This window comes from Danio aesculapii, chromosome 7, assembly GCF_903798145.1.
Source record: "Danio aesculapii chromosome 7, fDanAes4.1, whole genome shotgun sequence".
Taxonomy (NCBI): domain Eukaryota; kingdom Metazoa; phylum Chordata; class Actinopteri; order Cypriniformes; family Danionidae; genus Danio; species Danio aesculapii.
Window position 1 is genome coordinate 16,893,024 of NC_079441.1, and position 18,014 is coordinate 16,911,037.

The 18,014-nt window shown below is 34.8% G+C and overlaps 1 protein-coding gene across 1 annotated transcript in view; it reads right to left on the bottom strand.

Annotated features, from left to right (window-relative positions):
- Positions 1-18,014, bottom strand: part of mllt3 (MLLT3 super elongation complex subunit) — a 119,596-nt gene that overhangs the window by 39,086 nt on the left and 62,496 nt on the right. Inside the window, 4 exon segments of the mRNA XM_056461146.1 lie at positions 6,751-6,879; positions 8,316-8,354; positions 13,192-13,335; positions 13,467-13,549. Coding sequence (XP_056317121.1) covers positions 6,751-6,879; positions 8,316-8,354; positions 13,192-13,335; positions 13,467-13,549 — 395 coding nt within the window.

Below are 18,014 nucleotides of genomic sequence, written 5' to 3' on the forward strand. Positions count from 1 at the left end.
GCTTTTCAAAAACCCAAAGTGCTACAACAACAGACACGCAATAAAATACAAGGATTCAACATAGAAAAATGATCAAATACAAACCCATATAAACTATGCACAAACTCTGTCATCGTTGGGAGACATTGCTCTGTTAACCTGGAATTTCTAATGGTTAAATGTAGACTGTTTTATCTGCCACGGAAATTCACCTCCACCATCATAATTGCTGCTTATAATCCTCCCGATGCTGATGCCAAGCTTGCAATGAATGAACTTCATGCAGCCATCAGCAAACAACAGACTGCTCACCCGGAGGCTGCTTTTATTGTTGCGGGGGATTTTAATCACTCAAACTTAAAGACAGTGCTCCCCAAATTCCATCATAACATGTTCTGCCACACAAGGGGAAACAAAACTTTAGACCAAGTTTACACAAACATGGCTGAAGCATACGCTGTGACCCCCCTCCCCCACTTGGGTCAATCAGATCATCTTTCTTTGTTCCTCACCCCCAAGTACGCACCCGTCATCAACTGTGTGAAGCCATCAGTTGACTCCGCACTCCAGGACAGGTTTGAACACACAGACTGGAGTATGTTTGCTTCCCAGGCCACATGTGGCTCTCACACAGACATTGACAGTTACACTTCCTCTGTTCTGGAATACATCAACACCACCATAGACAGTGTTACAACCCAGAAACAGATCACCACATACTCAAATCAAAAGCCATGGATGAACAAAGAGGTGCGGCTCCTGTTGAAGGCTAGCAACACTGCCTTCAGATCAGGGGATGCACAGGCCTACAGCATTTCCAGGGCTAATCTGAAGATGGGCATTAAAAAGGCCAAGCACTGTTACAAGCTAAAGCTAGAGGAGCACTTTTCCAACTCTGATCCTTGGTGCATGTGGCAGGCCATCCAGGCCATCAGCAACTACAAGCCCAGGCAGTCCACACCCACAAATGTCTCCTTCCTGAACAAGCTAAATGACTTTTATGCCCGCTTTGAAAGAGACAATACAGAACCCTACACCAGGATCACTTCCTCAACAGACAACTCGCCTATCACACTCACCTCCTCAGAAGTCTACACCGCACTGAGTCGGAACAATGTGCATAAGGCTGCTGGACCAGACGGTATTCCTGGGTGCGTCCTCAAAGCATGTGCAGAACAGCTCGCTGGGGTATTCACAGACATTTTCAACCTGTCGCTTAACCTAGCAGGTGTGCCATCATGCTTTAAAACCACCTCTATTGTGCCGGTGCCCAAACACTCCAGCCCAACATGCCTGAATGACTACCGCCTTCACTACCGCACTCACACCCATCATCATGAAGTGCTTAGAGCGGTTGGTCCTGGCACATCTGAAAGACTCTCTGCCATCCACACTGGACCCACATCAGTTTGCCTACTGTGGCAACAGGAGCACAGAAGATGCCGTCTCCATAGCACTGCACTCTGTACTCACTCACCTGGACAATAAAAACACTTATGCACGAATGCTGTTTGTTGACTTCAGCTCAGCATTCAACACTGTCATACCCTCTAAGCTACTGATCAAACTCAGAGACCTGGATATCAACGCGTCTCTCTGCAACTGGGTTATGGACTTTGACTAACAGACCTCAGAATGTTAGATCAGACCACATCTGCTCCACCACCGTCACACTCAACACTGGTGTACCACAGGGCTGTGTGCTGAGCCCCTTCCTCTGCTCCCTTTTTACCATCGACTGTAGGCCTGTGAACAGGTCCAACACCATCATCAAATTTGCAGATGACACCACAGTGATTGGTCTAATCAGCAATAATGATGAGACTGCCTACAGGGAGGAGATACAGCATCTGGCCACTTGGTGCACCGACAATAATATGCTCCTTAACACCAGCAAGACCAAGGAGCTCATTGTGGACTTCAGGAAGGGACGAACAGGCTCACATGATCCCATCCACATTAATGGGATGACCTCCAGCCTGGTCAAGAAGGCTCACCAGCGCCTATTCTTCTTGAGGCAACTTAAAGGGCACCTATGGTGAAAAATCTACTTTTCAAGCTGCTTGGACAGACATATGTGTAGCTATAGTGTATAGACCGTCATATTGGGGTGATATAAATACACTCACTCCTTTTTTTTCAATTTAACAACATAAAAACGGTGGTCCAATTGGATCGGTTTTCAGACCGACCGCAACTTGAAGTAGGAGTGCGGTCCCCCTGCCCACCGAATTGCTTGACAGCTGTGCGTATTAACATGTCCTGGTAGCCACATGTATAATCATATCAACAAGACCAGACGTGCGCAAAGCAACCAGGAATAAAAGGTCTGTTCAGTTTGCTAGGATCATCAATCACCATCAAATGTGATCAAGAAGAGTGAGTTTTACAAGTTTAGAATGTTTTAAAACAGAGCATGTGTGGAATGAATTACAGCGATTTACTTCAGCTTTACTTCATCAGCACAGCCGCGTGTCAGAACAATTATAAAGGAAGACGCTTCAATCCCGGTTTGCGGACATTAAATCCGGTTTATATTGTACATTAACATAACAGATATGCATATAACAGTGGAGATTAACCTGTATCCTGACATATTTGCGTGCAAAAAGAGTGCAAAGCTAAACGCGCTCTGTCTGTCTCTGTGTGTGTGTGTGTGTGTCTGCACTGTGTATCTGTGTGTGTGCACGTGTGAACTTTGTAACGACATCGTGTGTGACCCATCGATGCAACTGCACAACTAATACTCATTGGTAAAGTTCTTACTGTAGTATTTCTCACAAACGCTATGTGAGATCTTCTTCCTCCAAGTCTGTGTGTTGTCTGACGCAGCCGAGGGAGGAAATTAAGGCACGCTGAAAAGCATGTAGAAACGGTAGGTGGGGAGAACTAGCCTTAAAGGTGCAGTACGACAAAACAGCCTCCTGGTGCAAAAATGTATAAAGTAGAATCTTGTAAAAGGTATAATAAAAAATCTGATGGGTGTTTTGAGCTCAAACTTTACAGACACATTCTGGAGACGCAAAACACTTATATTAAATCTGAAAAAAGGGGTAACCTAGGTGCCCTTTAAGAAGAACCAGCTTTCATCAGCGGTCTTGGTGAACTTCTACCGCTGCACAATAGAAAGCATCCTGACCAACTGCATCACAGTCTGCTATGGAAGCTGCTCTGTTGCGGAGTGTAAGGCACTGCAGCGGGTGGTGAAAACTGCCCAACGCATCACAGGGACCACACTGCCAGCCAAAGAGAACATCCAGAAGAAACACTGTCTGCGCCGAGCACGCAGTATTCGTAAGGACACCTCTCACCCTGCTCACAGACTGTTTTCTCTCCTGCTTTCCGACAGGCGCTTCAAGCTCCTCCGGACAAAAACCAGCAGACTGAGGAACAGCTTTTTCCCCAGAGCTGTCTCCCTTTTGAACTCTGCCCCTCACTGACTCTTTTGCCCCCCCAATACACCCCCCACACTCCTCTACCTTATACTCCTCACAATCACTGCACTGTTTAACATTTGCACATTTAAAATTTGCACATATTCATTGCACTGGTTCATTTATTTGAACTGTACATACCCACTGCACATGGACACACCCACTGTACATACACATTTGTAATTTTTTTATATATCTGCACACTTCTGATAACTCATAGCAACCTGTACATATATTCATATATTTATTTTAAATCTCTGTTCATAGCTAATACAACCTGTATATAATGTTCATGGTACATCCATTTGTAAATATTACCGTAGTTTTTCTATAACTGCACTTTATAACTTATACCTGTATCCTGACTGTGAGATGTTTACACTTGTGCGATTTAGTTTTAAATTGCATACGTTTTCTTATGTTTATACCTTCCATCCGCACTACTCTGGCATCTTTGACCCACGAATATGGAGCATTGAAAACGCTAAAGGCCACATTTTTGCTTGAAAACGTAGGTTTCCTCCTTAGTGTAGATGGACTGAAATGCAAACTTTTGAAAATGGAGTCGCAGCTGTCCACAATCACTCTTTGACTGGTCTTCTAGACTATTGTGTATCCTTCTCTGATTTGTTAAATCCCTCTCTTTTATTTGACCATTAGTCAATCAGTAAGCTAAATGTATGGATGTTGACAAAATATGTGCATTCTAGTGTTGTTACAATACTAAATTTCGGTACCAATCGGTACTGAAATTTTAAAAACTTCAATTTCCCGCTAACATTTAAGCACTTTCATAATCACAGCTTATTTGCCATTATGTTAACGTGCTCAACAGACATGACTGTGATTGGCTGTGAAGGTCATCAGTTAACCGTTTATTGAGTGCAAACACAGATACATGGACACTGGAGCGTTTTAAAACCAAAAAGATCAGCTGGTCTGTCTATGAACTGACATACAAGCGATCCAATGATGAACCTACTGATCTTTGTGGCTGTAAAACGTTCCAATGTTTGGTCCCGAAATTCTAGTATCGTGACAACACTACTGCATTCATTTTTTAAACTGTAAAAGTGTAGACAAAGATAGCTTTTCTGAAAAGCAGTTTAAAAAGCCAGTATGGATGAGGAGCATTTTCATTCTAAAATGGGGTTTTGAAATGAAAACGCGTTATAATATGCAGCGCTTTCTAAAACAATAGCTGTAAAATCGATAAAAACTATTTTAGGTTGGCTTTTATTCATGTTTATTCTTGTCTTTTTACTAAAATTCAGATTATGCGACACGCAAGAATGAATCTCATTGGTTCACGCATGCCAAGCAAACACGCTTGAGTTCTGTGCTCAAATTTCAATGCAGTAAATAATCTGATAAACGTCTGATTCACATGCATTCACATGCATGCAATTGACAAAGAACAGACCCTGAATGGAGAGACAGAAGTCTTTCAGATTTCATTAAATGTAGCTTCGTTTAGGTTCCAAAGATGAGTTTGTAACAACATGAGGGTGAGTATAGTATCCGAAGTACAGCTCCAGATAACTCAAAACAGTGACTACACATCTTTCCTCAGTCTTTAAAAGTATCCGTTGTAGTCTTGACAACACAAAAATTACAATGTCATCTCAACGGAAACCCCGCCTCTGCTTTCATTTGATTGGAGAATGAAAAAGACATGTAGCATAAGCAGCGCGCAAAACTTTCGTGGTCAATAGTAAAGCATTAAAAAAAAGGCACCTCTCGACGCAAAAAGCACGTTCAGTGTGATCGAGGCCTACTGTAAATCAGAGATGCCAAAGTAGCGCCCGCAGGCCAAAGTTGGCCCATGGTAACCTTTGATTTGGCCTACCGTCCCATCTGGGAAGAGATTGAGCATGATGGACAGTGTCTTTAAAAGAGATCGTCATTTCTAATTTGACGTAAAGTTTTTTTGTTTGTTTTATTGCTGAGCTACAAAAAAGCAAACTGAAATTAAACATTTCAATTAAATGTTGTAAATGAATCAGATTTTTTTAAATGTACAGTAAATAATGTCACTCGATGGATAGAGGACTATGCAGAAGACATTGGTGAACAAATCAAGGCAAAAGTGTAATTCTGATATAAATTAGATTGTTTTTGTTTTTACCGTAATAAGTTCATGATAAAACGAAATGTGTACTGTACTAGATAATATAAAGCAATGTTTCTAGTCATTTTTAAATATTATTAACTAAATTAGGAACTTACACATTGCAACTGTATTTACCTTGGCCTGCTAGTCTCAATCGAGTTTGGGTTTTGGCCCTTCATATGAAAAAGTTTGGGCACCCATGGCCTAAATCAGTGTTTTTCAACCCTGTTCCTGGAGGCACACCAACAGTACATATTTTGGATGTCTCCCTTTTCTGACCCATTAACTTCAGGTGTTGGAGTCTCTTCTGATGTTATGATAAGTTGATTCAGGTGTGTTTGATTAGGGAGAGGTTGAAAATGTGGACTGTTGGTGTGCCTTCAGGAACAGGGTTGGGAAACACTGGCCTAAATGATATCAGAATGTTCATAATAAATGTGATTACCAATATATTCAAATTATTTCCACAATAAAACTCTACTTTTGCATTTCTCATTGTCAAAACAGCCTTTTCCAGCAACGATTATTATTGGCAACCAATCAACCTTTAAAACAATCTTTAACCATAACATCAAATTAAGTGGAGGAAGGGGAGAAAGACAACAAAGCGCTGACTGTGGTTATTGTTTCTTCTCTTTGGCAGTGCAGGGGAGATTGGCTGCGAACGACCCCTGATCTGTCAGTAATCCATCAAATGCAAGGGCCTGTTTGGATTGGGAACCGTTTCCATGTGACTCTCATAACTTCACTGTAAGAGCTGGCTTACAACTGAAACTGCTTAGCAGCTAAGTGATATCGCACTGGAGACTAAAAATAAATCTGAATCGAAGAAACATCCTAGGCAAGATTTACTAGCATTACGACTAATGTGGTTTAATAGATCCGTGGATAAAAAGCCGAGGTTTTCTTGCACAATTAAGCTATTGGTGCCTTTTTCAATCAACGTATACTTGCTTTTGTTTAAATGTCACGGATCAACACCAAAAAACGTTAAATGGCATCCAACGAGAACGTGTGCATCATCAGAATGCTAGAGCCAAAAAATGCTCAAATTGAGCCAAGTTTCACATCTTCACAATCCTTGGAGTTAAATAGCCCCTAACGTCTTTCAACCTGCCAAATATGCAGGATTAAGCAGGACTCCTTGGACGAACTGGGAATTTTTCGAATACCGAACAAAGTCATGCAAAGTTTAGACTCTGAAAGGTGGGAATCCACACTCACCTTTGACCCCGGGAAAGACTTGCTCTTTTTGGCATCAGAGAAGGTCAATGTTAATGAGCTGCTGGGTAACGTGGGCAGCTTCAGATGCGACCCGAACAAAGAAGTGGAGCCTTCCTGCATTACCATTACCTAAATGAGGAACACAAATAACAGTGTTGAGCAAGGTAATAAATAACTGCAGGTTACTGCCATAACATTTTATACAATGTAGACTGGGTCAAATAAGCTTGGCAGAGATAAACAGGAAAACAAGTTTCAGCAATATGAAACAAGTGAGCACATCAAGCAGTTCCAGAAATACATCTATTTCAATTTACTGAGATTTCAGATGGAAGATACATATTATTTTTAAAATCCTACCGGACAATACACTTCGATCTGCTACTGAATAAAAAATAAAATAGTTTATATCTTGCAATTCTGACTTTTGAGAACTGTTAGGTATGAACTTGCAATTTTTTTTCATAAAGTCACAAGTGTGTAGCTTTGTATGATATATTATCACAGAAATTGTTGCGAATAGGCGATAATGTCATTTTGAGATCATTTTATGCCACTGATTATATAACACATGGCTTGAAAATGCGACCATTTTGGTAGCATATGTGCCCAAAATTTTATGTGACCTCAAAATATATTTGGGAGCATTTGTGCAAGTACATAAAATTGTTGCCGTGCGACCAGTTTCAATGCGAAATTTTCACCGCGTGCGATGTGTGGAGTTTGCATGTTCTCGCAGTGTTTGCGTGGGTTTTCTCCGGGTGTTCGGTTTGAATTGAATAAATTACACTGGCTATAGCGTATGAATGCGTGTATGAGTGTGTATGGGTGTTTCCCAAAACTGAGTTGTGGCTGGAAGGGCATCCGTAGCATAAAACATATGCTGGAAGAGTTGGTGGTTTATTCCGCTGTGGCGACCTCTGAAATAGAGACTAAGCCAAAGGAAAAATGAATGACTAAAGTTGATGTTAAAAAGGTAAATGTCCTATTGTATATACTATTAAATGTGTTATAGGTAAATGTCCAATTACAAACTTTGACACCAGTGAGGTAGAACGTAAATGTCCTTGTAAAATGGCTTTAACGTTATTTGTGAATTCGTAAATATATAGAATCGTTATATTGATTATTGTGCCAGGCCTACAATTGTGATATAAAATATCAGATTTTTCCTCAAAACTGCTTGAAATAAACTTGCAATTTTGGGAATTAAATTGAATTAAACTGTGTGGTATAAACTAACTTTTTTTCGTAATCTCCCAATTGTAATCTCGTCTTTTTTTTTTCGTAATCTTGTTTTTTTTTTAGTAATTTCCCAATCGTAATCTAGTCTTTTTTCAAAATCTAAAGCAGCTATTCTTCAATACACGTCCATAGTATTTTATTTTTTTGTTTCTTATGGATGTCATTGGTTGCATCGTCCTTCAGAAGATCTTGTTTTGTGTTTTACAGAAAAAAAGAAACTCCTAAAAGTTTAAAACCACTTGTTTCAGCAAATGGCTTTCCATTTTAGAGTGAATAATCCATTCAATGCAGAAACACAGAAAAATGAAGTTTATCCTTACCTTTGAGTCCTCTGAAGATCTTTTGTGAGGATCCCTTTGCTGTGAAGGACAAAGTATAGAAATTTAACATCTAAAAAATGATCTATGAATCAACAATAACCACCACGTACACACACAGAGAAACACTGGAACACACATTTTTGGCAAAAAAGCACTCTGCTTAACTCCTTGGCCTGATGTAATGACAAAATGCCTTTCAACAGCCAAAACAATCAGGTAAATTGGAAAGGACCTTTTCTCAGTCACCACCTCGCTAAATTGATATTGCCCTAGCGAATGGTTTTCTCTTAATTAAAACAACTTCCCGCACAACTGCCCGTTTGCCAATAAACTGTGTCGATTCCTGCCATGCCTCATCTGTAAGCCAGACAAGCACCAAGGGAGACGGTGTGTCAAACCCCAGCCGTAAAATATCTGAATTACTGGAACGAGGTGAGAGATGCCGAGCTGAAACTACAGTGAATAATCGCTTCTTTAAAGGGGTAGTTCACCCAAAATTAAAAATCTGGCAACATTTACTCAGCCTTCAGAAACCGTTAAGTTTCTTTCTTCTTTTGAACACACAAAAAAACAACCATTTGTTGCAACCATTGTTATTGAGCATTGTTACAGCTATTGACTTTCATAGCTATGTAAACTAAAAATATCAGTAAATTAGCAGTTTTCTGTGCTTTGTGATTAATGTTGTTATTTTTCTCCATTTATTTATGATTTTGAATTGCACTATGGGATCTTGATCTTTCTTCCAACAATTTTTAACCTTGAAAAGTAAAAAAAAAGTGATTTTTATAAAAACATTTTATAGTTTAAGTGATATATTGTCTGAGTTTGTGTTGTATATTATGCTACAAAAACCTTGGAATAAACGGTCCGTACATTTTCTGTTATTTAACAGACTTATTTCTCTATATACTTTTTCTTATACATTATATGATTTCAAACTACTAAAATGTCAATAAAAGTCTTTGTTAAACTGTAGAGTTAAATTTTTAACATCAAAAATCAACAGAGCAGAGATCAAGGTCCCATAATGCAATTCATAACAGTAAATAAACAGAAAACACTTGTGAATCTCAAAATACGGAAAATATAGATTAACAGATATTTTTTACAGAATACTATGGATGTCAGTGCTTACCAGTTTACAACATTTTTCAAAGTGTCTTCTTTTGTGTTCAACAAAAGAACTGCAGGAAGTTTGTAACTAACTTTAACGGTGAGTAAATGATAACATTTTCTTGCGTGTGTAAACGGTCCCTTTATTTTTTTATTTATTTTTTTTTAATTAAACAAAGTGCAAAACATACAACATATGGTAAACACAGAACACATGAACACAAATAGAACAGAAATGGAAATAACAGCAATGTTTATAAACCGCAATAACAATCAAAATAATATGGATAATATTTAAATGATATTTGACATTAATTGTCATAATAATAACAACAACAACAACAATTTTATTATTATTATTATTATTATTATTATTATTATTATTATTATTATTACTATTATTATTATTATTATTATTATTATTATTTACTAGTACTACCACTGATAATACTACTACCACTAATAATAATACTACTACTAATATCACTAATAATAATAATAATAATAATACTATCACTAATATTAATAATTCTAATACCACTAATAAGAACAACAACAAAAAACAATACTATTACTACTACCACTACTACTAATAATAATACTAACCAATAAAAATAATAATAATAAAACTTAACAACAACAACAACAACAACAGCCGCCACCACCACCAGTAGAAGCAGCAGTAGTATTAGTAGTAGTAATAATAATAATAATAATAATAATAATAATAATAATAATAATAATAATAATAATAATAATAATAATAATAATAATAATAATAACAACAACAACAATAATAATAATAATAATAATAATAATAATAATAAATAAATAAAAATAATGATGATAATAATAATAATGGTGGTGATAAAGATAATATTCTGTCATGATGGCAACAGTGATGATAATAATAATAATAATAATAATATGAAATAATCATCATCATCATCATCATCATCATCATCATCATCTAATAACAACAGTAGTAATGGGAAAGAAAAAAAAATAATAATTGTAACACATACCCAAACACATATCACATTAATCCTAGATTCTGTGCCAGTGATCGTGTTTTTCAGTTTAGTTTTTTCTTCCTCCATCCCTTTCCTTTTCATATTTTACCATACTATACATGCATGTATGCCTAATCGGCGGTGGTGCATTCAAATCAACATGCAGTGCATTTAATAAAAAAGCAGCATGGTATGTGTTGGTTGCAGATTTGACTTTGTTATATTTATAGTTTTAGTGTATATATATACTATATATATATATATATACATCCACTTTTACCATTGTACGCACATACGCACATATACAGTACAGTCAAGCCTGAAATTATTCATATATTCGGATTTACAGTTACTTTGTTTATTTAACTACCAAGTTTTGTTTAGTTTTTTTTTACCAGAAACAACACTGGCTTCTACCAAAAGATAACAGGACAATGTACAAAAGTCATCATTGCGGAAGAAATATCCATATCTCAGATTTTATTTACATTTGAATAAAACTTTTCAGAATTTGTCAGAGGTATGAATAGTTTCAGGCTTGATATTAATAATAAATAATAAGAGTGGGTCAGATTTGTAAAAGTTAAATGAGGAGTGATCTGGAGTGTTGTGGTTGTGAAGTGTAGTTATAAGGTGGTGTAAAAATATTGTGAACCGTGTCTTTAAGGGGAAAAGCATCCCATGCTAATGTGCTTTCAAGTGCTGTTGAAACATCAAAATACATTCAAGATCAACAGAGCATTCAAATACAAAGCAGTTGATTCATAAAAAATCGTGTGTGTGTAACAGTTTGGCTGGTGTCCAAACACAACTTGGGTTTCATGCAGTGACAGACGGTCATGTAAAGACTAGTTCGATCAAATGCTGTAAAGTTACTTATTGTCTTGGTTGATGGGAACAGTAATTCCATTAGGACTGATTGCCTGACAATGGCTTTCGTCCCTGGAGGACTGTTTGTTAGGACGAGCACAGACAAGCAACCAGGGACATCTTTGCATTTTTCACTTGTGAACGGAGCCAGGATTTTAAAACCACATGGGGTTAACTAGTCACTTCCCTTGTTTGAGCATCTATGAGGTTTAGAAGATTTCAGCTAATGAGGCATGTGTGCAACGCTTATGAAATAATCTTCTCAATCGCCTTTAGCAAATATGTACACTGACTCGAAAGCTAATTATAGAAGTCATGTGACTCGTATCATTAAAAATAAAAAGAAAAGAAATCACTAGAGATATTCTTATTGTTGGATATAGCTAGTTTTTCTGATCTGCCATTGAAGAGTGTAATCTTACAAGGCATTAAAAGCACCCATGGCTTCATTTATAAGTCAGTATGTTTTTAAAATCAATACAAACTGAATTTCTAATGGTAAACATCTAATGCTAACGTAATGCTAAACATCCAACAACAGATTTTTGATTATAGAAATCAGGGTTTTCAAACAGGTTTTTACTTGCTTTCAAACAAGTTAAAACAGAAAAAAATATTATTCTAAATATTAAAATAAATAAACAAATAATATATAAACTACAAAAAATATATACATAACAATAGTAATATTAGTACTGTCTGTATTAATAATAATAACAATAACAACAATACCAACAGCAACTATTATTATAAGTTAGTATTATTTATTTATTTATTTATTACTACTACTACTACTACTATCTTTGATCTAAATAATGGAAACATAAATAAAATAATACCTATAAATATATAACACAAGTTATTATTATTATTAATATTATTACTACTGCTAAATACAAGTCTTTATAATTATAACAAATAATAATATTAATAATATTTTAATTATGATAAAAAAATCACAATAAGAAAAAAATATTAAAATAAATATTAAATTTATTAAGATAAATATTAAAAAATAATAGTAATAATCATAAAATCTACTTATTTATATTATCAAAAATATTACAATTGATTATCCATTTAAAACAAATGACTAAAATGCCCAAAGGTTCAATTAAAAAATGATAATCTGATTCAAATATATTACCAATATTTGATTAAAACTAAGAAAATATTCAAATAAAAAATATTAAAAACATATTTTACAAGAAATTGTGAAAACTATCATGTAAGTTTGATCTAAATAATGAAAACATGATTAAAATAATACATAACACAACAACAAGTATTCTTCTTCTTATTATTATTATTGATATTTGTTATTAATATTATCTATACTACTACTGTTACATACAAGTCTTCATAATTATAACAAATAATAATAATAACATATTAATTAGGATAAATAACCACAATAAGAAAAAATATAAGTAAATAAATATTACATTTATTAAGATAAATATTAGATAATAATATTAATAATCACCAAATAAACTTTTGGTTAAATCATCCAAAATATTACAATTAATTATACATGTAAAACAAATGAATAAAATTCTTAAAAGTATAATTAAATAATGTTAATCTGATTATAATATATCAATATATTTGATTAAATCCAACAAAATGTTCAAATTAAAAATATAAAAAACATTTTAAAATAAATTGTGAAAACGATCATGTAAATCTGATCTAAATAATTGAAACTTGCATCCAACACATGCAGTGTTGGTGGTCCTCCAGCAACGTGGTTGAGAAACACTGCATTAAATGACCCATAAAACCCTGTTTATTCAGTGCAGTGAAGCTTCTCCTCTTTTATAATTTTTTAATCAATCTTGTAATCTTCCATTAAAACAGTAATAGCGAACACTCACCCCTCCGGCCTTAAGCAGCTTCCTGCGAAACTCTTCCGTGGGGTTGTTGAAGGTGAGTTTTTCACAGCGCAGGTGATTGACAGGTGGGTGACCTTCCAGATGTAGGAACAGATCGTAGTCGAAGCGCACTTTTTTTGGTTCTTCCTGGTGAAAAGTGACAGGGATATTACATTCGTTCATGTCACAATGGTGTCTGGATGGGTTTTAGGTTACATAACGGTTCGAACACAAGTTTATACAAGCAATAATCCACAAGAGATGAAAAACAAAAGTACCTTATTTTTAAAGTAAACTTCAATAGGCAAGATAAAGCCAGCGTATCCAGACTCTTCAACTTTATATGGAGGATCTTTGCACACTGCAAAAAGAGGAAAAGAGAGACGGGGTTTAATTTTAGCCTGAAAAGCATTTCTACAATAAGCAATATCTATAGAGTGTTTTTAGGTTGCAACAGTTTTCAGTCTTAATGAATAAAACATATAAACCAGAGCCTATAAATAACAACACATTTTTATTAGGTTTCAGATGGGAAAGCAAATACCAACGAGTTTTACATTATCAACAATATATTTTTTCTTTTAAAAAGGATTTTAATTAGATGAGAATTGGTTGAAAGATGATACAAATGAGCAGTTGGGTTTAAAGCAAATTACAGTTGAAGTGAGAATTATTAAACCCCCTGAATTATTAGCCCCCTGTTTATTTTTTCCCCAATTTCTGTTTAACGGAGGGAAGATTTTTTCAACACATTTCGAAACATAATAGTTTTAATAACTCATTTCTAATAACTGATTTATTTTCTCTTTTCCATGATGACAGTAAATAATATTTGATGAGATATTTTTCAAGACACATCTATACAGCTTACAGTGATATTTAAAGGCTTATCTAGGTTATTTAGGTTAACTAGGCAGGTTAGGGTAATTAGGCAAATTATTGTATAACGATGGTCTGTTCTGTAGACTATCAAAAACAAATATAGCTTAAAGGGGCTAATAAGTTTGATCATAAAATGTTTTTTTAATTTTTTTATTTTTATTTAAAAACTGCTTTTATTCTAGCCGAAATAAAACAAATTAGACTTTCTCTAGAAGAAAAAATATTATCAGACATACTGTGAACATTTCCTTGCTCTGTTAAACATCCTTTAGGCAAATATTTAAAAAAATAAAAAAAACTTCAAAGGGGGGCTAATAATTCAGTTTTTAATTAAATATAAAAAAGTTGATGAATTTAATATTACAAAGCTTTTTATTGTTATTTTTGTAGTTTAAAATATAATATTCTATAAAAAATTATATAAGCAGTTGAGGACAAATGTGAACTCACGTTGTCAAATATTTCCTAAGAGATTTTTAACAGAGCAAGCGCATTTTTCTACAGTATTACTAACCGTATTAAATTTTTCTTCAGGAGAAAGTCTTATTTTTTTTTAGATTGGCTGGAATTTAAAAATTAAAACTAAACATTATTAGCCTTTAAAATAATAGAACAAGTTCTATGTGCTCATTCCCAAGTAGTGTACCATAATTTAAATGACCAACACAGACAATATATAATTTTAAACAATAGTAGACTAAATTTGTGAATTTGATCCACTTCAAATGTTGACCGTCTTACTGATGTCAACAAAAAAGTAACTTTGTTCAACTTTTCAACATCAGAAGTTGTTAAACCAGAGCTCAAGATCCCAAAATGAAATCCAAATGTGTAAATAAATATGGTTTAAAATCACAAAACACAGGAAACTGATTAAACAACCTGAAACACAAAATCTTTAGTTTGGATTCGATTCATTATACATTGTAAAATAAAATAAATAAAAAAAACCTATTGTACACACCTAGAAATAATTCATGAATGAATGAAATGTGTGAGCTTCTGACACAGCAAGTAAATGTTGCTAAACGTTGCAACATTTAACAAACACTTTTAATTTCAACCAGCTTTTCAGTTGTTTTATTGTTTTTACCACGATATTTAAAAAAATTTAACCAAGATATTTTGTTATTCTGTATTTTATAATGTATAGACTCAAATTATGCTACTTATTTAAAATGAGCTGAAACAACATTATTCTGTAGGTTTTTTTGGAACAACTTAATTGTTTTATGTTCAATCCACTTAAATTTGTAAAAGCTAATAAGCTAACTTAATTCCTTCATGTTGTCCCAACACAAATCGGTTGTGTGGAACCTGACAATTTTTACAGTGTACATTGCAAATATATGAATACGGTTACTTGAATCTCTCTATTTGTAAAGAATTTAGAATTTCAGATTGATTGGGATGATTCTGTAGGAGAGTGCATCTGCATAAAACATAATAATCAATCTACAAGCATAGATAAATACAATAAAGTAAAAGATACAAATGAAATAAACAGTGATTTGTGGTTTTCCAAGAAATCTAACAGTATTCACACTCACAACGAATTTTGTAAATTACACGGTATCTAACTGTAATATGAGCTGTAATTTACTGTAGGACAGTTTTGCAGTATGTTACTATATTTTAAAGTTACATTGTGAAAATTACTGTGTATTTTACAGTAAAGATATACAATACCGTATATGCAAATAGAACAAGATAAATGGCACTGTACATATACAGTATTCTTGCTGTAAATGATTTACAGTAAGTCACTGGCGAACTGCTCCAAGTAAGTTACTGTAGATTCTACAGGAAATTGTTAACAGTATTCAGGTGTAAACTAACAAGAATAATTAAATGTAAAATAGTACTGCAAAGTCTTCATTGTATGAATAAATCAATGAAATTAATAGGTTTTAATGTTACAAAGGGTTAAATTTATTAGGCCTAAATGCTTTTAAAATCCCCGTACAGTCACAAGCCTAAAAAACGCATGCAAATGATAAACTATATAATCCAGACTCAACATTGCATATCTTAAAATGTGACTATTGTGAATGACCACATTGCGATATCAATGCTGAAACAATATATTGTGCAGCCGTAGACAGTTACAGATATTGTGGGATACTCCAGTAAAACACCTAAACACTCGCTTCCATGCCAAATAATAATAATGAAGAGCATCCAAACGCACTGTGTGTGGCCACGTGACCCAAACAATACACATGCGTCTCAAACAATGACAAGAGAATTAAATAGTTCATTTTTTTCCATTCAGTTTTCTTCCGTCCCTAATATTCGCTGCAGTAAAACTCCACCATGTCTCAGGATGGCGCTCTAAAAAAACACAGCCTCTCACTGGGACTTATTAACATTTGCTTCAAATGAGCTGTAACGTGTGACACCGTCCCTGATTAACTGCATTATTTATTCATCTCTACAGGCAAATCCTTTGTGGAGATTTTCAGCTACATGTTTTTATCTTTTTTTATTTACAGCCTTTATCATACACACCATTTATCAAAATAAACTCCTCCGAAGCACATTTGGTTTTATTTACACTAATCATTCACAGTCTTCATTTTAAAACAGTAAAGCTCCTCAGTGAATAAATTATCTGTGCCTACATCTTCGTTTTACAGCCATTTCTTCATCTTCATTCAGAAAAACACAGGCTTATTGTCTTTAAATCTCTTTCTTCTACACCCACTTGAAGGTACAAAAGACAAAACACCAGGCTTGGTCCCAATTAGTGGTTTCAGGATAAACAGGCGGTAGTTTAGGTCAGGTGACGACCCATGGGGACACTTGTTTGTCTCGCTCTCTAAATCCCAAAAGTGCTTCTTAACAGCAGCGCCAATTAGTCAACATGTACTGTTGAGCGTTAATGGACGCGTAAACACCTGCAGAGATATAAGAAGAGGAACCAGCTCTTTCCTTGAGCTCTTTGATTGAACGAAATGGACTATTATGTCAAATTAAGTCATGGTTAAAATGAATCGTGTCACTTAGCAGTTTTTGTTTGACTATTAACCTGAGATCAGTTGACGCTTTTCGACAATGTCTAATCTGACATGAACTACTATTATTTTTATACAGCATTCATTATGCGCAGTTGATGTGTAAAATGGCATGAAGATTCACGTTCAAATTCGTAGCAGGGTTATTATAGTAAAACCGTAAGATTAAAATGACTTTTACCTCATAAGACAACTCAAAAACAAACGTAGAACCTTATTTTGAAATGCTGTCTCATCACTATTTCTCAGAGAAAGCTCTGCCAGCTCTTAATAAGATTTCTGACAAACTACTTGTCCTGTTATGAGATGTACCCCATGTTTCGTTCACCACAGACATATGGAGTTCGTCTGAAGCTCTCATGTCTCTACTAAGGCCCAATACCAATTCTATTTTTGTACCCCTACCCCTTCCCCTTGGGGAAGGGCTTCAAAATGTAGCCCTAAGAATTGGGACAGCACTACAGCACCTGCACACGCCATCATATGTCATCGCGATCTCTTGCTTCATATGAGATAAGATGATCGTGACTGCTGTGGTTAATCCAGTTGTGTTATTTTTTGTTTTTTTATCTTCAGGAAATTACTGAAGGCATAAATTATGTTATCATGACAATATAATGTGGCAATAAGATCGTAACTATACTGTGCATTTACACAGTGGCCATATTCATCTATGTAAACATAAGAAAACAACATTAACATTATAGCAGACACTGTAAAAAGGTCATTCCCAGCCGTTAGAGTTTTCTGACAGGGTGTTTGAGTTTCATCGAGAGTTAGAATATTGTGGGACTGCTATACAAAGTTATTATTAGGGATTATAGATCACGAAATTTTAATTCAACCGTTTTATTTAAAAGCATGACGGTAAAACATGAATACGGTTATGAATATATTAAAAAATATTTTGTTAGTTTGTTTGCTGTA